Source organism: Phoxinus phoxinus, assembly GCF_949152265.1.
Source record: "Phoxinus phoxinus genome assembly, chromosome: 24".
Classification (NCBI taxonomy): Eukaryota; Metazoa; Chordata; class Actinopteri; order Cypriniformes; family Leuciscidae; genus Phoxinus; species Phoxinus phoxinus.
Genome location: NC_136899.1, coordinates 20,484,606 through 20,509,023, shown reverse-complemented (window position 1 = coordinate 20,509,023; position 24,418 = coordinate 20,484,606). Strand labels below are relative to the sequence as shown.

At 43.3% G+C, this 24,418-nt stretch overlaps 1 protein-coding gene across 2 annotated transcripts in view; it reads right to left on the bottom strand.

The window, feature by feature from the left end:
• Positions 1–24,418, bottom strand: part of LOC306992607 (NACHT, LRR and PYD domains-containing protein 3-like) — a 43,176-nt gene that overhangs the window by 11,082 nt on the left and 7,676 nt on the right. For both annotated transcript variants that reach the window (XM_079601717.1, XM_079601718.1), the window contains 3 exons: positions 17,831–18,004; positions 12,978–13,148; positions 2,852–3,022 (listed from right to left, as the gene is read on the bottom strand). In XM_079601717.1, coding sequence (XP_079457843.1) covers positions 2,852–3,022; positions 12,978–13,148; positions 17,831–18,004 — 516 coding nt within the window. The remainder of the gene's footprint in view (positions 1–2,851; positions 3,023–12,977; positions 13,149–17,830; positions 18,005–24,418) is intronic.

Below are 24,418 nucleotides of genomic sequence, written 5' to 3'. Positions count from 1 at the left end.
AATCTTCGTCGTGTCCACCCAGTCTTCCACGTATCCTGTATTAAGCCTACTCTGCGCGCGCCCTCGCGTCCATCTATTCCTCCTGTTCGCGTAGAGGGATCCCCCATTTATAAGGTCCGTAAGCTTCTAGATATGCGCCGCCGGGGTCGTGGTCATCAGTATTTAGTAGACTGGCAGGGGTACGGTCCTGAGGAGAGAAGCTGGGTCCCGGCCCGGGACATCATGGACCCTTCGCTCATCGATGATTTCCTCCGCTCTCGCCTGCCTCCTCCCTCGGGAGCGCCAGGGGGCGCTCGTTGAGGGGGGGGTACTGTCAGGATCCCGGTTCTCTTTCTCTTTCCTCTGTCTCCCTCTTCTGGTCACACACGCACACACACGGACATTCACACTGATTGCCACATTTACGCACACATCTCTCTCTCATCAGTTCCAGCTGTATCCACTCGCCACCTATCACCTTATCCTCCTTTCCACACCTGTTCTCTCTTTCCTTAATTATGTCTGCTCCTTCTTAGCCTTGCTTTTCCCCAGTCTCTCTGCCAGATTATTTCATCAGATACCTGTATCAAGTCTATGCGTGCTTACCTCTCGTCCCTGTCTTGTTTGTCCTATGCTCGCAGTGTGTGTTAGCACTTTCACCTAGTGATGGGCAGATCGAGGCTTCGTGAAGCAATGAAACAGTTGAACCAAATGGTTCATATTGTTTCGAGGCTTCGAATCAATCCGACACCCGTCTCCACGGTGACACCTAGTGGTCACTTGCAGGTGTTGATCCTGAAACAACCTTGACGAGCCATTAAAAAAAATGTGTTGTTTTTTTATTATTGTATTTTTCTAATATGTGAAGCTTGTAACCTAGGCTCCTCACTGTGCATAATGCTATTTTGGTCCTGCAAAATGAATATTAATAAAATAAATCAAGCCACAATGTCTCACTTTTTTAGATATTTTTATTCAAAAATATTAATTTCTCTGCTGTGGAAGGACTTAGCCTACTTCTTTTTTTACAGATAATTTCTCCAGCCTTTGAAAAAATCCTCACAAGAGACACTTGTTGCTGGTATGCAAAGACATTTTTTAGCCAGGACATACAAATGAGGAAAGACTGCTCTCTCTTTCCAGTAAGTTAGTGGATCATGAGTTCTGGGCAAATACGCATCGTTGATGTATTTTTTCACTTCCACTGTGGCATCAGCTCCTCAAATGGCGCATCATGGATGATGTATTGTTGCAGTATGCAAGCTGCCGATCACAATACACACATCTCACTTTATTTGGGGTTTCTAAATGGAAATGCTCCCACACCACAGATGTACGGCATCTCTTCTGGAGCCTCCATTTTATCTATCTATCCAAATCTATCTAGATATGTATCTACAATCTATCTATGTAATTAGATATATAATATGTATCTACAATCTATCTATGTATTTAGATATATAATATGTATCTACAATCTATCTATGTATTTAGATATATAATATGTATCTATAATCTATCTATGTATTTATATATGTAGCCTATTTTAATCTATCTATCTATCTATCTATCTATCTATCTATCTATCTATCTATCTATCTATCTATCTATCTATCTATCTATCTATCTATCTATTAATCTAGCTGTCTATATTTATATCTATGTATCTATTAATGTGTCACTATATGTAGCCTATACTCTGTGCCTCTAGCCTATCAGTCAATGTGTTGTGTAAATTTAAATGTAAGCCTAAATATAACTAAACAAATCGCACTATAAATGTCACTATATCACCAAAAATCCGCTATCTCAAAATCAAACTACTCTCACAAAAACCCACGAGGTCAATATGCGTTAATTTCACTTTTATACAGATGTGCGCTTGTGTGGTCTGTTTCCGACCGTGTCAATCAAACGCTGATTCGGCGGATCACACCTGATGAAACACTTAGTGAAACATTTCGAGGCTTCGTTTGGCCATAGTCACGTGACATGGGTGTTTTGAATCACGCTTCGAATCAGTGTTTCGAATCATCTGCGCTTCGGGATCTCGCAAAGCTTCGGAACGACTGTTTCGCGTCAGCCATCCCTACTTTCACCAAGTACCTGTTGGCTAAAGATGTGCTTTTGCTGATAGCTGTTTAGCACCTGCTCTCATCTACTGCTACACCATCTCCTGTGAGTACCTGAGGTGGCTGGCGCTCGAACAGTGTCCTTCTCCACCTGTGACGTTCTGCTGTCTGGACGGAAGATTTATATTGTTTACTGTCTACCTGCATTTGCGGAGGATCCTTTGTTGAACTGAACTTTATTGAGCTTTTACCTTGCTTACCTCCGGACAGTCCTTTCTGTTAATAAAAGACTGTTCTGCTGCATATCGCTTTTGGGTCATCCTTCCACCCATCACAATTACATTTCCTTTGCTTATTATCTTTCATATTAGTAGTGTTTGAAAAGCTACTTTGAATAATTGTATTTTTGTAGCCACAGAAAGAGCCGTTAAAAGCAGAAACTTCAGCGAGGACTGTGCAGTGCTGGGGAACTAGAGGATCAGGGTTTGGGAAACACTATTATTGACAGAAACATCATTATGGAAAACACTGTTGTGTAAACGTGGGGGAAAAGAGTTGTCATCGTAGTCAGAGTGAAACAGACTAAAAGTATTGAACAAAATGAAATACTGACTATATTTAAAGGATATATTTTAAAAAGAATGGAACACTAATACCAGATCATGAGATTATTCATTTATGTACATCTGTGATTTCTGTGCTGAGATTTAGTGTTTACAGAACATTTTACAAGCTCATTTTAGTCCTAAAACTCTCACTGAGGACAAAGACATGTGTGACTATCAGAGAGACAATCTTACCACAGATTCTCCAGTTTACAGTGAGGATCCTCCAGTACAGCAGAGAGCAGATGAACTGAATCTCCTAGTTTATTCCAAGACAGATCCAGTGTTCTCAGGTGTGAGGGGTTTGATCTCAGAGCTGAAGTCAGAGCAGCACAACCTTCATCTGTGACTCCACAATCCCTCAACCTGTAGAGAACAACGACACTCTTCACTCTCTCAGTTCAGATCAACACGTACAAGTTACAATTATACACTTTTAAATATGTCAAAATTTTCATTGGAGATTTATCAGTCATAAAAAAATAATAAATAAATTTAAAAAGCTTTCAACACCAGTGCTCCAAAAATACCAGTTTATATTGTCAGTTTAATAATAGGAGAAACACAGAGGAAAGATAATCTTCTTTTGTTGTTTGTTAATTATTGATCCTGATGTTGTGAAGGCTCAAACAAAACCAACTTTTTCAATGATTTCAGACAGCAAGACAGCATTGATTAAAGTTTATTATGGGGCAAGAACATTTTTCGGTAACACTTTAAAATACGGATCCTTCGTTAATGAATAACTACACAGGAACAAATGAGTAACACAATGTTAACAATCTAGTAACTACAGTTAACTAACAAGTAACTCTGATTAACGAATTAGTAATTAATAGCACACAGATTTAAGTGGTAGTTCACTATTAACTAATCAATAACTACTATTTTTCAATACTTCCCAGAGAAATAATGAAAAAAATTCACAATTCATGCAAAACTTAATAACTAATGCAGGAAAAATGACTAGCACTAGATTAACATTACTGCTAGATACTGTACACTAATTATAAATATGTAATAGCGTAGCAGACTTATGATTTGGGAAAGCTGTCAATAATTAGCCTATGCACTGCTGTCTTTTAGAGAACTATTCATAAACTAAATAATTTTTAAGAATTGTTTTTATAAATGCACTTGTCTGGAACACTTACCCTGTGGCCGATTATCCGGCATTCCTCTGGACTGGCTTTGAATAACTAGACTCATCATGGTGAGTACTGGAACATACTGAGTCATCAGCCATCCAAATACCAGTTATTTTATTATTTAACCTACTTCTCAAAAGTGTTTTTATGTACGTCTCTTTGCTCATATGTAGATATATATATATAAATATGTGTGTCTATATATATATCCTGTGAATGATTAGATGATTCTACCCTTTCGGGTTGGCTCTTCATTAGTAACTACAGCATGGAATCATGATATAGAAGTATGTAGTAACACATGAGTCATTACTAGTTAGTTAACATGATCTTCACTTTAGAATACGGATCCAAATAATTAATAATTCCTATAGAAGTATGCATTAACACTTGAGTCATTACTAGTTATCATGATTCCATGCTGTAGTTACTAATGAAGAGCCAACCCGAAAGGGTAGAATCATCTAATCATTCACAGGATATATATATATATATACACACACATATTTATATATATATATACATATGAGCAAAGAGACATACATAAAAACACTTTTGAGAGGTAGGTTAAATAATAAAATAACTGGTATTTGGATGGCTGATGACTCAGTATGTTCCAGTACTCACCATGATGAGTCTAGTTATTCAAAGCCAGTCCAGAGGAATGCCGGAAAATCGGTCACAGGGTAAGTGTTCCAGAAAAGTGCATTTATAAAAACAATTCTTAAAAATTATTTAGTTTATGAATAGTTCTCTAAAAGACAGCAGTGCATAGGCTAATTATTGACAGCTTTCCCAAATCATAAGTCTGCTACGCTATTACATATTTATAATTAGTGTACAGTATCTAGCAGTAATGTTAATCTAGTGCTAGTAATTTTTCCTGCATTAGTTATTAAGTTTTGCATGAATTGTGAATTTTGTTCATTATTTCTCTGGGAAGTATTGAAAAATAGTAGTCATTGATTAGTTATTAGTGAACTACCACTTAAATCTGTAAAAATTCAGTAGTTCTCTGGGAAGTATTACAAAAATTGTAGTTATTGATTAGTTAATAGTGAACTACCACTTAAATCTGTGTGCTATTAATTACTAATTCGTTAATCAGAGTTACTTGTTAGTTAACTGTAGTTACTAGATTGTTAACATTGTGTTACTCATTTGTTCCTGTGTAGTTATTCATTAACGAAGGATCCGTATTTTAAAGTGTTACCCATTTTTCTAATGGTACAGCATTTTTTTTTATAAGTTAACTGCATCTCCTGCACTGCAACAAACCAATCCGATAATATCTGCACATTAATGTACGCCTCAGACTAACATCATGTAAGACTCCAATACAATGACTAGGTAATTATTCCCTCACAAATAATGCTCTCAGTGAGTAAACTGTGTCTTTTATGATAGACTACACAATACTGTAATATTATTTTCTAATTAATATTATTAATTAGTTTTTAAATTATTATTATTATTTTAAGTCATTATTGTACCTGGTTCATTAGGCTACTCTTGTAAGAAAGTAACAGTGGCTGGAACAGACTTTAAGTATCACATGCGCTTGAAAAGATGCAATCTAATCCTGTTTACATGAAATAAGCTGCTCCCAATCAGGTTTGAGCTCACGGACCTGTTGCTATGACGGCAACTCCAGGATGAGCTTCGAAGAACCTCACAATCCTGGATCATGTAATATCGTCAACAGTAAAATCCAGATAACAGTAATCCACGTATGAAGAACGGGCCCCTGTTCTCCAAGTGTTTTTGTAGACAGTAAATGATTTTTGTTGTTTTCACAGTATTATTACTGTATTCTCAACAGTTCTTTACTGTAGAATCTGCATCCAGTATGTTACTGTAGATTAGTTTTCACAGTATTATTACTGTACTCTCAACAGTTCTCTACTGTATAAGCCGTGTGTAGTGATGATGTTCCTCCAGCAGTGCTCGAAGTGGGCCGGTACGCACCAACACTTCTATAAATAATAATACGTTTTATTTATATAGTGCCTTTCCAGGGCTCAAGGACGCTTTACAATAAACAAACAACGATAAAATCAATTGACAAAGACAGCAAACAAAACAACAGTAGGTAGATGAGAGTGTAAGTACAATATTTTAAGCTGTAGTGTACCCTCACTTTTTCTTGTGTGCCGGCACTTCTCACGTGTTGCTGGTACCAGGGGCGTCACTAGGCCCTTTTTCTACTCAGCCACATGATTTACAAAACATAATATTGTTCACAATTATACATAATATTGAACTTTTCATTCAGTCATGGTGATGACTAGAAGTGTGCACTGATAGATCAGTGGTCAGGTAATGTTTTTTTTATTTTTTTTATTACCGGTAAAAGTGCTAAACAGTGCGGGAGGAGTGAAAATAAGCGTATACATAGTGACATCACTATATGACAAACACTGCCCCAATAAATATTATTTAGCTCACATTGACATTTTCTTGAGGTGGCATTTTAAGTGGTCTAAAGGGTCTAAAGAGGTGGTCCGTTCTTGAGAAGACCGCTGAAAGAAAATAACCAACTATATCAATGCAAGTAAATCAAACAAATAGGCCTTTAATTTATATAGTTTCACAAAGAGTTCAAAAGAATACATGCAAGCTTAATTTGTTTAAAAGCATATATATATATATATATATATATATATATATATATATATATATATATATATATATATATATATATATATATATAAAGCAAAGTTTAATATTAACCCTAAAAGGGAAAGGTCATAAAAAGACATCAGAAAATGAATGTCTTGCTATTGTATTTCTTATTCAGACATAAATACAATTTCATGTTTGTTTGTTTTTAAACATGACTTTTATTTTGGATTTCTAATTTTTAATTATGACATACATACGTTGCCCCTTTAGGGTATAAAGTCATTAAAAAAATAATGCTTCATTGGCAATTTGTATTATAACATCTTAGCCAAATTTTTAAAACTATTTATTCTCTCATAACTTAAACTAAACATTCTTTGTAAAATTCTGCTGATCTTTTTAGGTATTTTATTATCTAAAATCAATATTTTTATTCATAAATATGTCCTCAATGGTGTACAAATACCTCGGCCAATTATCTGACTTATCCTTATAAATGAAGAATTTATTATCTTTATATACATGGGACGGGTAGGTCCACGGAGGCTTCCATGTAGTTCCGCCATCTTGCAAAACTATAATAGCAGAGAGGGACAAAAAGTACTAAGCCAACGCGTTTCCACAACGCGTTTTCGTTCAGAGCCAGTACCAGCAGAAACACAGGTGCAGAGCAGTGAGAGGCGCTTGAAACTGCACCGGCAAGATTAAAAGTCTGGATTGCATTGTTATTATGGACCATATATATGCCAAGCCACAGGAGAAGAAAACATTGTCGCCAAAAAAGTCAAAAATAGAACGTAAAAGGAAACGTTACGTGACCATAGATTACAGAAAACAAGAGTTAATGTCGCTTATGTGGCTAATTTTATATAGCTCTCCTTTTTCAAAAACAATCCATTAGCTCAAGTTGTGAATATTTTGCTACATGCATAGATCTGTACAGACAATGAAAATTCATTGCTATTGCTAGACATAAATTGTATAAACCTCGGTCGCTTCTCTTCTCTGCCCTTGTAAACTTTAAATTCTATCAAGATCGTCTCTCTTAGCTGCCGGGCATCTTTGTCGCCGTGGTATTGACTCTCGCTCTCCTCCTCTTCCTCGTCGTCCACCTCCTCGCCTAGATCCCACTGATCCACTGCCTCTCTGTCCTCTACCTGTCACATGTCTGTCCTGTCTTGTGATGCACATGGGTGTTTTGTTATTTTGGGGCCATGTGCTCTTGTCATTGTCTGGTCCCTCCCCCTTGTTTTCTGATTATTGGTTTATTTGTCCCACCTGTCCTGCTCGTTACCCTCCTTTGTTTGTTCCCCTATTTAGCCTCCCTGTGTTTGTAGTCCAGTTGCTGGTTCGTTTGTCTATGTTCCCTTGTGTTTCTTTCCTGTTTAATGCCCGTCTCGTTTTCCCCCCCACGGGGAGGTTTTGTTTGTAGTTTTGCTTTTTATTTACTTAATAAACATTCCTTTTTTGCACTTGAATCCTCGCTTCACTTTTTACCGTTCCGTGACAGAACGAACCAGCCATTATGAGGATTCAGCAGAGGAAGAACTCACGCCATCCACCGATCTCTCCTGTCTCCTGCCCGCAATACGAGCGCATAGTAAGGTTCAGCAATTTAACTTCCCTCCGTCAACAGGGGACCGACGTGAGGGAGTTTGCCCTGAGGTTCAGCGCGGCTGCAGAGGGACTGAGGCTTGGTGACGCGGCTCTTAAGGACTTGTTTAATTACGCCCTTGATGAGCCCATCAACTTTGGGATAATGAGAGCGCTGGACCATTTGACGTTTGAGAAATTTGTGAATTCCCTGGATCGTCAGGATAATCCTCCAGCTAAGGTGGTTGCAGTCTCCCCAGAAGTGACTGTAGAAGCTGCAGTTCCCCCAGAAGTGGCAGTTATTGCTGCAGCTTCTCCAGAGGCAGTCATTGTCACACCACCTCACCCTCGCAAGCGCAGGAGGAGGAAGGCTCCTGTTTCTTCCCCTAAATCAGCGGTCTTGGAGGACCCGACTTCGGGGGTGTCTGCTGTTCCAGAGCCGGAGCCAGTGTCTGCTGTTCCAGAGCCGGAGCCAGTGTCTGCTGTTCCAGAGCCGGAGCCAGTGTCTGCTGTTCCAGAGCCGGAGCCAGTGTCTGCTGTTCCAGAGCCGGTTCTGGTGGTTACGATTCCGGTGGTCCGGAGACGGAAGAGGAGAAGGGGAAAGGACTCTTCAACAGATCGTCCGGTGGTTTCTAACTCAGAGACCAGCCCGGAGGTAACTGCCATCCCTGCCTCGTCACCCAGGTGGCTCGCCCTGCCGGCCCCGCCCGAGCTGCTCGCCCCGCCCGAGCTGCTCGCCCCGGCCGAGCTGCTCGCCCCGGCCGAGCTGCTCGCCCCGCCCAAGCTGCTCGCCCCGGTTCCTGAGCCGGTGGTGTCTGTTGCAGTTCCTGAGCCGGTGGTGTCTGTTGCAGTTCCTGAGCCGGTGGTGTCTGTTGCAGTTCCTGAGCCGGTGGTGTCTGTTGCAGTTCCTGAGCCGGTGGTGTCTGTTGCAGTTCCTGAGCCGGTGGTGTCTGTTGCAGTTCCTGAGCCGGTGGTGTCTGTTGCAGTTCCTGAGCCGGTGGTGTCTGTTGCAGTTCCTGAGCCGGTGTCTTTTGCTGTTCCTGAGCCGGTGTCTTTTGCTGTTCCTGAGCCGGTGGTGTCTGTTCCAGTTCCTGAGCCGGTGGTGTCTGTTCCAGTTCCTGAGCCGGTGGTGTCTGTTCCAGTTCCTGAGCCGGTGGTGTCGGTCCCAGTTCCGGAGCCGGTGGTGTCTGTTGCTGTTGCAGTTCCTGAGCCGGTGGTCTCTGTGACTGTTGCAGTTCCTGAGCCGGTGGTCTCTGTGACTGTTCCTGAGCAAGGGTCTGTTCCTGTTCCGCTTTGGTCTTCACCGCCCTGGCCGCCCGAGGGGCCTTCACCGCCCTGGCCGCCCGAGGGGCCTTCACCGCCCTGGCCGCCCGAGGGGCCTTCACCGCCCTGGCCGCCCGAGGGGCCTTCACCGCCCTGGCCGCCCGAGGGGCCTTCACCGCCCTGGCCGCCCGAGGGGTCTTCACCGCCCTGGCCGCCCGAGGGGTCTTCACCGCCCTGGCCGCCCGAGGGGTCTTCACCGCCCTGGCCGCCCGAGGGGTCTTCACCGCCCTGGCCGCCCGAGGGGTCTTCACCGCCCTGGCCGCCCGAGGGGTCTTCACCGCCCTGGCCGCCCGAGGGGTCTTCACCACCCTGGCCGCCCGAGGGGTCTTCACCGCCCTGGCCGCCCGAGGGGTCTTCACCGCCCTGGCCGCCCGAGGGGTCTTCACCGCCCTGGCCGCCTGATGAACTGTCCGCTTCGCCCTGGCCGCCTGAAGAACTGTCCGCTTCACCCTGGCCGCCTGAAGAACTGTCCGCTTCGCCCTGGCCGCCTGAAGAACTGTCCGCTTCGCCCTGGCCGCCTGATGAACTGTCCGCTTCGCCTGTCCCTCCCGTCCCGCCCTGGTCTGTCCCTCCCGTCCCGCCCTGGTCTGTCCCTCCCGTCCCGCCCTGGTCTGTCCCTCCCATCCCGCCCTGGTCTGTCCCTCCCATCCCACCCTGGTCTGTCCCTCCCATCCCGCCCTGGTCTGTCCCTCCGTCCCGCCCTGGTCTGTCCCTCCGTCCCGCCCTGGTCTGTCCCTCCGTCCCGCCCTGGTCTGTCCCTCCCGTCCCGCCCGTCCCGCCCTGGTCTTATGGAGCGTCTGGTAGCCGCTCCGTAGGGAGGGGGTAATGTCACATGTCTGTCCTGTCTTGTGATGCACATGGGTGTTTTGTTATTTTGGGGCCATGTGCTCTTGTCATTGTCTGGTCCCTCCCCCTTGTTATATGATTATTGGTTTATTTGTCCCACCTGTCCTGCTCGTTACCCTCCTTTGTTTGTTCCCCTATTTAGCCTCCCTGTGTTTGTAGTCCTGTTGCTGGTTCGTTTGTCTATGTTCCCTTGTGTTTCTTTCCTGTTTAATGCCCGTCTCGTTTTCCCCCCCACGGGGAGGTTTTGTTTGTAGTTTTGCTTTTTATTTACTTAATAAACATTCCTTTTTTGCACTTGAATCCTCGCTTCACTTTTTACCGTTCCGTGACACTACCTCTTCCTCTTCCTATTGTTGAATCATCTGATGATGATATCTAACTATGAACATAATTCAGAAAATATAACGAATAAAGAAGGCATAACCTATAATAAGAAGGGGGGATGCGTGGGATTTCCCCCTTTCTGGTCAATGTATCCCTGCCTCTGCTTAATTATGTTAATCCCCGGTGGGGATAAATGTATCCTCCCCTCAAAGTGATCATAGTGCTACTACATAGTGGCGAGACGGATCACAAAACTTATCACGGATCCGTGGTTTGATTAAAGTCAATTTTATTTTAAAATGATTACTCACTCACTCTTGAGCGTCTGGCGCGAGTGATTTCAATGTTAAGTCAATGTAAAGACGCGTTTATGCGCGTCTAGAGGTCCTGCGGCGCGGTGTTTAGCGCGGCGCGGTAGACGCGAGCCTCATTCGCGCGTCCAGTTTGCGCGAATGAGGCGAATTACTATCACAGATAATGTCTTTTCTATCATTTCACTGTAGCTCAGCATCGTGATGTAAAGTTAACGTTACTGCATGATCACAGTTCATATGTGTGGGGAAAGATAAGCTATTAGAGTAAAAATAGTGCGTTAGGCTACTTCAGTTAATAAGAAAAAAGATTTTACAATTCCTGCAAATGCAGTGATGAAGTTCATGTTCTCATGATTTATTTTTATGAATAAAAATGTTTCAAAACATCCCCCCCTCTGTTTTTTTCACAAATCGCACCCTGCTACTAATTACAATATTTAATGTTTTTCACAGTCAGTAATTCATACTGTAACATTCGTTTGTTTGTTGTCATGTTGCAGTTTGTTTGAAATAACACACCAGTTCACCTGAAGGAAAACTCGACGAAGTGCTATTAGAAGACATCCTGTCAACGCTTTTGGTACATATCGCCTACCGTAGATGCAACGCGCATTTGAAAAGCGAGGCGCTGGAGAGCAAAATTAGTTTGAATGCAAAATACGAATTCACCACTAGATGGGAGTAATTCCTACATATTGTCCCTTTAAGTATAATGCCATTTTATGGATATTAGCCTTCTGTATAATATTTAATACACAAATATCTATGGCCTATAAATTATCGATATGACCAAAACTTTGCTGAAAAACCTCTTGCTTGCTCTACTTCATGCCTTCAGTCCTCTTGATTAATAGTTTATACTTTATACTTAAAGGTTCTCTAAGCGATCCTGGGTGACGTCACTTCTTGTTGACGTTCGAACTATTGTCAAACAAAACGGAGGCTAGCTAGACCCTCCCTCCTCATCCGCGCACTAACCCCCCAAACCCCACCCCACATCATTCTTGTCGGTTATTGGCTGGAACAGTTTGTTATGTTTCGTGGTGCGGGTAGTCCAGTTTGTTTTTGTTGCTGTTTGTCGAGCCTGGGTTGTTTACAGAGACCGCGTTTTTTTTAGAGTGTGTTCAGGAGACAGACAGCTAGCGGATAGTGAGGAGATATTTGCTGTATGTGACAAAAAAAATTTTGGCCTAAAAAATGCGTGACATCGCTTAGAGCACCTTTAACAAATAAAGCATTCAAGGTCATCCTGTAGCGTAAGTTACCATGGCGATGGAACCCGCTAAAAACCAATCCACTTTCTTGAGCCCGAAAAAAAGAGAGTTTTCTCAAAATCATCTCAAACTTACAAGGGGAGCAACTGAAACTGGCTTCATGCAACAGGCCACAGAAACAGTGGGAAACACTAACAACCACCACTCACTGTAACTCTGACGTGCTCCTGAAGAGCTTCATTTGCTGGCTCAGGTGTTGGATCAGGGTTGGGTCTGAACTCTGCAGATAGGTACTGTAGATCTCCAGCAACAGTTTTGGGCGCTCCAGATTTAGATTAGCGAGATACACACATGATTTACGTTACCTGCTTCTGTGCATCAAAATTATACATAATATTGAACTATTCATTCGGGCAAGCACATTTCATTCTTTCTCCGCAAGAACACAAGTCTGTTCTTAGATCTGAGAAACCACCCAGGAGAACCCCAACACTGCACATTTTGGATGTCTCTCTTCTCTAACAAACCCACCTGAGATCTTGGAGTCTTTACTAACGAGCTGATGAGTTGAATCAGCTGTGTTTGATTAGAGAGACATCTAAACTGTGCAGTGCTGGTGACACTCCAGGATCAGGGTTGAGAACCACTGAATTATTACAGGAACATCATTGGGAAAAGCACTGTTGAATAACATACAGTAGGGGAACAGGAATGGCATTGTAGACTAAAATGATTGAATATAATTAAATATTGACCAAATTTAAAGGATTTTTTTTTAATGTAAAAATAAAGTAATTTATGTACACCTGTGATTCTGTGCTGAGATTTAGTGTTTACAGAACATTTTACAAGCTAATTTTAGTCCTAAAATGTACATCAAATGATTCATCACTGAGGACAAAGACATGTGTGACTATCAGAGAGACAATCTTACCACAGTGTCTCCAGTTTACAGTGAGGATCCTCCAGTACAGCAGAGAGCAGATGAACTGAATCTCCTAGTTTATTCTTAGACAGATTCAGTTCTCTCAGGTGTGAGGGGTTTGATCTCAGAGCTGAAGTCAGAGCAGCACAACCTTCATCTGTGACTCCACAATCCCACAACCTGTAGAGAACAACGACACACTCTTTACTCTCTCAGTTCAGATCAACACGTACAAGCCACAATTCTACACTATTAAATATGTCTAAATTTTAATTGGAGATTTATCAGTCATAAAAAATAAAGAAATTTAAAAAGTTTCAACACCTGTGCTCCAAAAATACCAGTTTATATTGTCAGTTTAATAAAAGGAGAAACACAGAGGAAAGATAATCTTCTTTTGTTGTTTGTTAATTATTGATCCTGATGTTGTGAAGGCTCAAACAAAACCAACTTTTTCAATGATTTCAGACAGCATTGATTAAAGTTTATTATGGGGCAAGAACATTTTTCTAATGGTACAGCATTTTTTTTAATAAGTTAACTGCATCTCCTGCACTGCAACAAACCACTCCGATAATATCTGCACATTAATGTACGCCTCAGACTAACATCATGTAAGACTCCAATACAATGACTAGGTAATTATTCCCTCACAAATAATGCTCTCAGTGAGTAAACTGTGTCTATTATGATAGACTACAATATTGAAATATTATTTTCAAATTAGTTTTTAAATTATTATTATTATTATTATTTTAAGTCATTATTGTACCTGGTTCATTAGGCTACTCTTGTAAGAAAGTAACAGTGGCTGGAACAGACTTTAAGTATCACCTGCGCTTGAAAAAATGCAATCTAATCCTGTTTACATGAAATAAGCTGCTCCCAATCAGGTTTGAGCTCACGGACCTGTTGCTATGACAGCAACTCCAGCTTCGAAGAACCTCACAATCCTGGATCATGTAATATCGTCAACAGTAAAATCCAGATAACAGTAATCCACGTATGAAGAACGGGCCCCTGTTCTCCAAGTGTTTTGTAGACTGTAAATGATTTTTGTTGTTTTCACAGTATTATTACTGTACTCTCAACAGTTCTTTACTGTAGAATCTGCATCCAGTATGTTACTGTAGATTAGTTTTCACAGTATTATTACTGTACTCTCAACAGTTCTCTACTGTATAAGCCGTGTGTAGTGATGATGTTCCTCCAGCAGTGCTCGAAGTGGGCCGGTACGCACCAACACTTCTATAAATAATAATACGTTTTATTTATATAGCGCCTTTCCAGGGCTCAAGGACGCTTTACAATAAACAAACAACGATAAAATCAATTGACAAAGACAGCAAACAAAACAACAGTAGGTAGATGAGAGTGTAAGGACAATCTATATTTTAAGCTGTAGTGTACCCTCACTTTTTCTTGTGTGCCGGCACTTCTCACGTGTTGCTGGTACCAGGGGCGTCACTAGGCCCTTTTTCTACTCAGCCACATGATTTACAAAACCTGCTTCTGTGATTCAAAATTATACATAATATTAAACTATTCATTCAGTCATGGTGATGCAGTAGCACCTCAATGCAGTACATAAGATCCAAGGGGCGGAGTTGGATCCAGATCCAAGGGGCGGAGTTAGATCCAGATCCGATGGGCGGAGTTGGATCCAGATCCGAGGGGCGGAGTTGGATTACCTCTCACTGCATTCTGATTGGTCGACAGGTTCCTAGCGTTTCTCACAGGTTCGCGTTTAAAGTCTGTGTAGAGAGAATGGTGTCGTCTTAGCGGCCCCTAACAAATGATCGTTGCGACGTAAGCGAATCAATCAAAACTAACTTTAGCTGTAAAATAATTTTATTAAAGAACAGCTATAAAGCCAAAACCATCTCCATTTCCTATTAAGTTTATCTCTGTAAAGCTGCTTTGAAACAACACTGTTAAAAGCGCTATATAAATGAAGATGATTTGACTTTTGACAGAAAAACAAACTTGCTGAAAACAAATCTTATTTAATGAACTTTAAAAAGTTACAAACATTGTAGTTTGTACATTGTGTGAATGTGATTTTTTTTTTCATTTGGAAAAAGCGTTTAATTATCCAAAAAAATTTATAAGCGTTTAATAATCCAAAACAAAAAGATTGATTAAAAATTCTTACATTTCATCTTCCCTGAAAAGCATGGAGTTCCTTGTTACATGCAAGAATAAATATCTCTTAAAAAGAAATGTATTCTTTGATTGGCTGATCTTTTACCCCTCTCAGTAGTCCACATGCACTTTGATTTTAAATATTATAATATTAATAAGTAGGCGCATCTACTTTTGAGTAATATTAAATCAAGTTTAAATTCAAGTAGAAAATATGTGTGCTTTTCCATTGATTATGCAACTGTAATTGGCTAAATTATAGCAGCACTAATTTTAAACTTATAAATGACTTCACAAGGGAATCTGACTTAATTTACATAACATAAGAGCACCTCACTTACATAAATGCATGAACAATTCATTACCAGCACAATTAAATAGGAAAAAAAAACGTTTATTAACACACTAGGTAAAACAGACATTTTGAAAACAGTAGAGAAACTTTGAAGGCAAAACATAAGGAAAACCACATTGGGAGCACACGCAGAAATGACACAAACATTACAGGGAAACCACCGGACATTCACAATTAACTATTCATCCTTTCAGGTCAGCACAGATCTGGCAGAACTCGCTGCAGAAGTCTGGGTGGGTGTCTTCACATATTATTTTAAAAAGTTCCCCCTTTCTTCCTCGACCTCCATATCCTGTGGGTTAGCAAAGAAAGCAAATATTTCAATGTTCATTATTTTTTAAATGTTTTAATTCATCATTGAAAGTAAAACACTCCATGGCAACAACTAACAATGCATACCTGGAGTGCAGTGTTTGCCTAACCTGGCTAGTGGGTAGCGTGGCTAACTAGATAGCTACCTAACTGACTGACAACACCACATGTTAGCTTACCCTAGCTATAAACATATGAACATACCAACAGTATTATCCAAAGCTAATTAGTGTAGCTAAATAGATAGGCCACCACACGTGCGTGCTAACGTTAACGCTACAAACGACCTAACTTACCATTAATGGATGCCAGTTTAGCGGACTAGTTAAACATGTCTTGGTGTTATCAAAAAGTATGGACACTGTCAAAACTTTAACATATATTTAAGTGTGATCATTACTTAAAGACGCACACTAAATTATTAATCTATCTCGACTATATTAGTAATCAAAATGTAGACTTACATTGATGAGAGCAAACAATGGTGATCACCGATATGCTGGTTCATCTGGTGGTGGGGCTGGGGCGTGGGGGCGAAGTGTATATATAGTGGGAGGAGTTGGATCTGGATCCAACTCCTCCCAGTGGATTTCATGTTCTGCAGTGAGAACCTTCTCTGGTGATGACTAGAAGTGTGCACTGATAGATCAGTGGTCAGGTAATATGTTTTTTTATTTTTTGTATTACCGGTAAAAGTTAAACAGTGCGGGAGGAGTGAAAATAAGCGTATACATGGTGACATCACTATATGACAAACACTGCCCCAATAAATATTATTTAGCTCACAATGACAATTTCTTGAGGTGGCATTTTAATATTTGCTGAACTCTTCACCCGCCATTGACAGAAATTTCTGTAATTTGAGATAAAACGCTTCCCTGCCATTGATTAAAACACAGATGAAGAAGAAGCAGAAACATGCGATATCATATGTGACTCTGTGCTGGCAAAATAAGTCAGAATGCGTACAGGCTATTACGAGTTACAGGCAAAACAAGTGAAAAATGGTAGAATTTGAGGTTTTCACAAAAATGAGTTCATTAAGCCCTCATCAAAATAGCAATTACACATTTAAAAGTATCTTTATTTGTATGTTTTCTGAGAGGAGTACCTTTCCTCTGCTCGCTTTCCCTCAGCATAAGTTGGTATTGTTTTAAAGCGTAGCATTCCAACTTTGTGAATATTCATAGCGAATTCTCGACGGCATGAGTCTGAACCAATGAAATGTGATTTTCAAACTCATACTGATTTAAACAAAATTATTTTACTCACATTGACATCCGAAGCGTGCCTCAAAGACGCCTCAGACAGCGCGTGATCACGATATACACTAATACCTACACAGAATTACAGTATTTCAATATATATATTATATTGTTCCTATAAATACTTGGTTTTGACTTGGTGTGTGCCAAATTTGGAATTATTACCAGAGATTTTAAGTGAAAATTTTCTCATTGCGACTTATTTTGCCAGAACGGGTGACGTATGTAAGCAGATGCACATGTAAAATCAAAACTGCCTAATGTTACTTAATGAAATGTGGACGCAGGACGAGGTATAGGACTGTGAAGCTGTGGGGGTGTTGTTGGACTTGATCTACTCCATCTGTGTTTTGATTATCGTTCTGAATCCGATCCAGACGTAGTCTAAATATCTCATATCTAAAAATTCTAAAAACATAAGCAATTTTTCAGCATACAAGACTTAACATTTTAAGTCATATTGCTTCTCAAGTAAATGTATCTTCAATTAAGAATACAAAAAAGAAGAGAAGACAAAAATACTGAGAAAGAAATAAATTTTCTGCAATGTAGTCCTAAAATGTACATCAAAGCATTTAGTCCAGGGTTCCTCAAATCCGGTTTTGAAGTGCCGCTGTCCTGCAGAGTTTAGCTCCAACCCTAATTAAAGACGCCTGAACAAGTTAATCCATGTCTTCAGAGTTACAGGAAGATGAGTTTTATCAGGGTTTGAGCCAAACTCCGTAGGCCAGCGGCCCTCCAGTGCAATAACATGTCTGACTATGATATACTGTAGATGATCTTACCAGAGTTTCTCCAGTTTACAGTCAGGATCCTCCAGTACAACAGAGAGAAGCTTCACACCCGGATCTCGCAGTTTTTTATTATTCAGATCTAGTTCTCTCAGTTGTGAGGGGTTTGATCTCAGAACTGAAGTCAGAGCAGCACAATCTTTCTCTGTGACACCACAATCACTCAAACTGTAGAGAGATGAAAATCATACTTGGTAAACACTATGAACTGACAACAAAAAGCAATAGAAAATAGAGAAAAAAATAGACAATTTGTAGATGGAGTAAAGAAAACGTCTCGGGTTACGACTGTAACCCTTGTTCCCTGAGGAGGGAACGAGACACTGCGTCGTTGAAAACGACTCTTTGGGGACGCTCCCTAAGCGTGCGCCTCTGAAGTATGAATGAAACTAATCCAATCCTGATTGGTGTTGCGTCGTGACGTAACATGTGACGGCATAACCGGATGCATAAAAGTGTCGCCGGCGCACACACACATTAGCCTCGCGATGAAGCAAGCCGCTCCCAGGCGTTAAGGGGCGTGGCAAGACGACGCAGTGTCTCGTTCCCTCCTCAGGGAACAAGGGTTACAGTCGTAACCCGAGACGTTCCCTTTCGTAGGGAACTCGCACTGCGTCGTTGAAAACGACTCTTTGGGGAACGAATACCCACTAGGCCACGCACCGAAAAAGCCTGTCCTAGAGTGAAGTTGATCTCAGGCACTTAAGCTAGGACGAGAGCACTCGTGCGCCAGACGCACTAAGGAGGTGAAGACAATAAAACCTGATGAAAGTGTGCAGGGTAGCCCAACCGGCTGCCTCACAGATCTCCTGGAGGGGCACTCCCGAACGGAGGGCCCTAGAGGACGCCATGCCTCTGTTAAAATGAGCCCTTACGGCCAAAGGTGAAGGCAAATTGCGCACCTTGTAGGCCTACTTATGGTTTGTTTGGATGCCGGGAGCCCCTTATTAGGTGACCCAAAACACACTAACAGTAGGTCCGACCTCCTCGAAGAAGAGGACCCCTCAAGGTAAATACTCGGAACCCTGACTGGCAGAGCAAAGGAACCTCTCTTCTTCTGCCGACACATGAGGTGGAGGATGAAATGCTCGCAGGACCATGGACCTAGCCATGTTAGAATGCACTTAAGGCACATAGCCGGGTCTCGGGTGCAAGATGGCCTTAACTCTGCCGGGGGCAAAACCCCAAGCAAGCTGGCGTTAGTGCCAGGGCTTGGAGATCTCCCACTCTCTTAATAATTTTAAGAAACAGCTAAGAGAAAGGCTATCTTGAACGTGAGGTCCTAGGCGAAGCCGACTGGAGGGATTCGAAGGGAGCCAGGGATAGCCCTTCGAGAACCACCACCAGGTCCCAGGAAGGACCTGACCTCCATGTACCATGGAGAAATAGTATGACCCGTTGGTGCCTCCCCAAAGGCCCATCACTCAGTGGTGCATGGACCGCCGAACTGGCAGCCACGTACACCTTAAGTGTGGACGGGGAGAGACCCGCAGAGAAACGATCTTGAAGAAACTCCAGAACTGAAGCCACTGGGCAGTTAACTGGATCTAACTCATGTTCTCTACTCCAAGTGGAAAAACCTACCACTTGAGGCCATATAATCTCATAGTAGACGGAGCCCTAGAGCAAAGTATGGTTTTGACCATCCCAGCTGATAGACCGGCATCTAGGTACTGGACCCCCTCAGGGGCCAGACCCACAATTTCTACAGCTCCGGGCGAGGGTGGAATATTGTGCCCTCCGCCTGAGACAACAGATCCCTCCTCAGAGGAATCTGCCACGGCGGAGCTATCAGAAGTGAAAATATGTCTGAAAACCATACTTGGGCCGGCCACAACGGGGCTATCAGAAGAAGACTGATGCCCTCCTGACGGACCCTCTCCAGGACTCCCGGGAGCAGAGCGATCGGGGGAAAAGCATACAGGCGAAGCCTCAGCCAAGCCTGTACCATGGCATCCAACCCCAGTGGGGCTGGATGAGTGAGGGAGAACCAAAGTGGACAGTGGGACGTCTCTCGAGACGCAAACAGATCCACTTCCATTGGTCCAACCTCTGCCATATCAACTTCACCACCTCTGGGTGAAGTCTCCATTCCCCGGGCCTCAGCCCCTGCCACGACAGGATGTCTGCTCCCTGATTCTGAACCCTCGGGACATATATTGCTCTAATAGATAATTTCCCCTGGGACCATAGATTAATCTGATGCGCCAGTCTGGATAGAGGGCGCGATCTGAGTCCCCCTTGTCGGTTCAGATAAATTGATGTCTGGGAGGAAGCTCCTCGGAGCCCTGAACACAGCCAACATCTCTAGGCAAAATATATGCCAAACATGTTGATGGTTCTGCCACAGACCCCTGGCAAAGCGGCCATCCATGACCGCGCCCACGCCAGTGAAGGAGGCGCCTGTCGAAACGGTTTTCCGGCGACATGACGCTGCTAACACTGGCCCTTGGGACAGGAACCAAGGTTTCTTCCATATTAATTAGGGAAACGAAGGCATCGGCGCGTAACCCTGATTGTTCGGAACGGATTCCCCCTTGGGGAAATCCCCTTGGCTATCAGCCACCACTGAAGGAGCCTCATGTGTAGAAGGTCCAAAAGGTATTATGTTGGACACAGCTGCCATGAGGCCCAGCAGTCTTAGAAATTGCTTTACAGTGATGGCCTGGCCTAGCTTTATCCCGGATGCCATGGCCCAGATGGACTCGATACACGCGGAAGACATATGTGCCCACATTGTATCTGAGTTCCATACCACGCCCAGAAACGTAGTCTTCTGAGCTGGTACCAACACGCTTTTCTTCGTGTTGAGTCTCACCCCCAAGCTCGGGAATACGGCCAAGGACGACATCTCGATGCCGAACTGCCATTGCTCGAGACTGAGCCAGAATGGGCCAGTCGTCGATTCAATTAAGTGTGAGGATGTCCTGAAGCCTCAGTAGGACCAGAGCTGCATCCATACACTTGGAGCTTTTGTGAGGGGAGAGTGCTAGGCCAAACGGAAGAACCCGAATTTGGTACGCTTCGCCCCCGAAAGCGAACCTCAGGAACCTCCTGTATATTGGAAGGATGGAGCACGGAAGTATGCGTCTTTTAGACCTATCGTGATAAACCAGTCCTCGGACCTGATTTGATTCACGATGAGCATCTTGAACCTGAAGCTCCTCAGAGAACGATTTAAGTGACTCAGATCTAAAATCGGCAGGAACCCTCCATCCTTCTTTGGAACTATAAAGTACCGGCTGAGAAATCCGGACTCCCTGTCTGGAGGAGGAACCCATCATATGGCCTCTCTGACCAGTAAAGAGTATACTTTTTGTTCCATCACCCAATCCTGCTTATACGCAGGACCCATGCAGATATGTTGGGTAAGCGTTTGACACGCTTCAACAAAATCTATTACGGGAACCAGCCCCTTGAGGCTGGTTTCGGGTATTCTTTGAGCATTGTTCTCGACCCCCTGAAGCAGATGACCGGCAGGGATTAGTCGAGACCGATTTTGTAACCATAGTCAATGCCCTTTTTCAAGCTTTTTGGAGCGAACACAACAGTATGCGTTCGCTGGAAACTGATGTGGCCCGAAGCGTTTTGGACGGCGGGCAACCACATAGTTTTCCTGAGGGCTCCGCTGTGAGAACAACCTCAGTTGCTCTACAACGGGGGGGAGGGAAAGGGTCTAATTTTTATTTCAGGTAGAACCTCTTTCCTGAAGCCCTCTTGCCTGAAGGACGGCCCTCAGGTCATCCTTCTGATCAAAAGAGCGAGATAAATTTATCTGTTGCCAAACTCCAGAGGGAGGGGCTCTAGAGGAAGGAGTGGGGTTTATCCCATGACTTAGATAACTCATTATACAAGTCAGGAAAAATAAATAAATCAATAAAAATGGTAAGCTCTGGCGCTGATGTTGTGATTGTTGCTGCAGGAAGTGTTCACTTATTTCCTTTCTTAGTTATTTATTAAGCGCTTCCTGTCTAACATGTGGCCAGTTAATTTTCATCTGGCCACAGCACGGATCACAACACGCTATTAAGCCTCGATGTTGAAGATTTTTTATTTTAACATCGGGTGCTTGTCATGGGCAGAAGAAGCCGCATCGCGGGCTTAGAACCATTCGAATGAGAAAGTGCCGCAGCAGTCTCACTCTCATCAGCAAAATTCATATTTTATTATTTATTTTATTTACGAACCCCACGATCTGAGTCGCGGACCTGAACAACGGAGAACGTGAGCTGGCGAGTCTAATTCACGTTCATCCGCCTCGATGCTGAACACACCCACTCCCTCAGAAGCAGATAGTTCAAACATCAGGTTCTCATCACGGGCAGAAGAAGCCGCAGCGCGGGCTTCTGCACCATGAACGGGAGCCCCAGAACCTTTAAATAGGGAATGAGAAAGTGCCGCAGCAGTCTCATTCTCATCTGCAAGATCCTATCGCGAACCCCGCGATCTGATTCGCCGCGCGCGAGCTGTGTGAATTTAACTCACGCTCACCCGCCTTAATGCTGAACACATCCACTCCCTCAGAAGTGTATAGTTCAAACATCATGTTCTCATCACGGGCAGAAGAAGCCGCAGCGCGGGCTTCTGCACCATGAAAGGGAGCCACAGAACCTTCAAATAGGGAATGAGAATGTGCCGCAGCAGTCTCATTCTCATTTGCAAGATCCCCGTGAACCCCGCGATCTGAGTCGACGCGCCGCCTCAACGGACGCGGGACCCGAACCGCGGGGAACGCGAGCTGGTGAATTTAACTCACGCTCCTCCGGCCGCCTCGATGCTGAACACATCCACTCCCTCGGAAGCAGATAGTTCAAACATCGAGGTCTCGTCACGGGCAGAAGAAGCCGCAGCGCGGGCTTCTGCACCATGAACGAGAGCCTTAGAACCTTCAGATGAAGAATGAGAAAGTGCCGCAGCAGTCTCATCCTCATCTGCAAGATCCCTTTGCGAACCCCGCGATCTGAGTCACCGCGCCGCCTCAACGGACGCGGGACCTGAACCACGGGGAACGCGAGCGCAGTACTGATAGGGAGTGTTTCACAGAGATCACAGACAGCCCCCTCGAGAGCTGCCCGTGAGTGTGTTACACTCCAAAACAATTCACACACAACTGATGCGTGTCCCCACTCGTAATATATTTTGGGCAGGGGTGCACACAATGAATTGCTCACTCGCCATAATATAGTGACTGGATCAGACAGACAACACCAAATAAGACAGACAACAACAGAGAGCGCTTGCTGAAGAGCGAAAGCTAATGTGTGTGTGCGCCGGCGACACTTTTATGCATCCGGTTATGCCGTCACATGTTACGTCACGACGCAACACCAATCAGGATTGGATTAGTTTCATTCATACTTCAGAGGCGCACGCTTAGGGAGCGTCCCCAAAGAGTCGTTTTCAACGACGCAGTGCGAGTTCCCTACGAAAGGGAACACTGCACTTTGTTACCAATGGATAGCATTGTCTCAAAATTACTCAGGAACCTTGAGGTCATGGTGTCACAGATTACAATAGGAGAGAGAGTGTGAATAAAAGACAAATGGGACATGGTATGGATTCAGGATAGCAAACTACTTTATAGTACTAGATCAGTGATAAATCACTCTCTTTGTCTAGCGTATAATTAAGAAAGTTTAAGACAAATGATTCCCATGACATGAATTTTACAACCATCAACTGATATCTCAACCATGATAGCCTTATTAATATATATATATATATATATATATATATATATATATACATATATATAATATTGTGTGCTTTATTATGTCATATTATACATGCTTTTTGGTTGGCATCCTTCTGTCTTCGAGAGACAATGGTTTAGAATCTGCACCCAGGTCAGTCTGTGGTTTGGTTGCAGACTCTGCTATGACTGTAGAGTCCGATACGGGAGCGACAGCACCGCTGGCACTTGCTGCAAGTGTGAGCAGTGGTGGTGTCAGTGGGGGCAAGCTGAACACTTTGCTGCCGACGGGTCCTCTTCTCCTCCCACTGAATTGCTTTTTTTTCTTCGGCTAGAAGGACACCGGTCTTAACGGTGGATCGCCAATTTTCGCGGTCCGATGTCACTGCTTCCAAATCAGCTGGGCAGATGCTGCATGCTTTCAAATCTCGCTTGCAGGCGTCCTTGTAGCGCAGGGTTGGCCGTCCAGTTGGTCGTGTTCCTATGGCAAGCTCCCCGTACAGAACGTCCTTTGGGATACGACCGTCATCCATCCTGCACAGGTGGCCAAGCCAGCGCAGTCGCCTCTGTGTGAGGATGGTGAACATACTTGGCATACCTGCCTGAGCCAAAATGGCTCTGTTTGTAATACGATCCTGCCAGGTGATGCTCAGGAGTCGTCTGAGGCAGCGCATATGAAAGGCATTCAGTCTTTGCTCTTGGCGAGAATATAGAGTCCAAGCTTCACTGCCATAGAGGAGGGTGCTCAAGACGCATGCTTGGTACACCTTCAGTTTAGTTTTGAGTGTCAACAGAGTGTTGTCCCAAGCCCTCTTTGCTAGTCGAGCCATGGCGGTAGCTGCTTTGCCTATCCTTATATTGAGCTCGGTATCCAGGGATAGGTTGCTGCA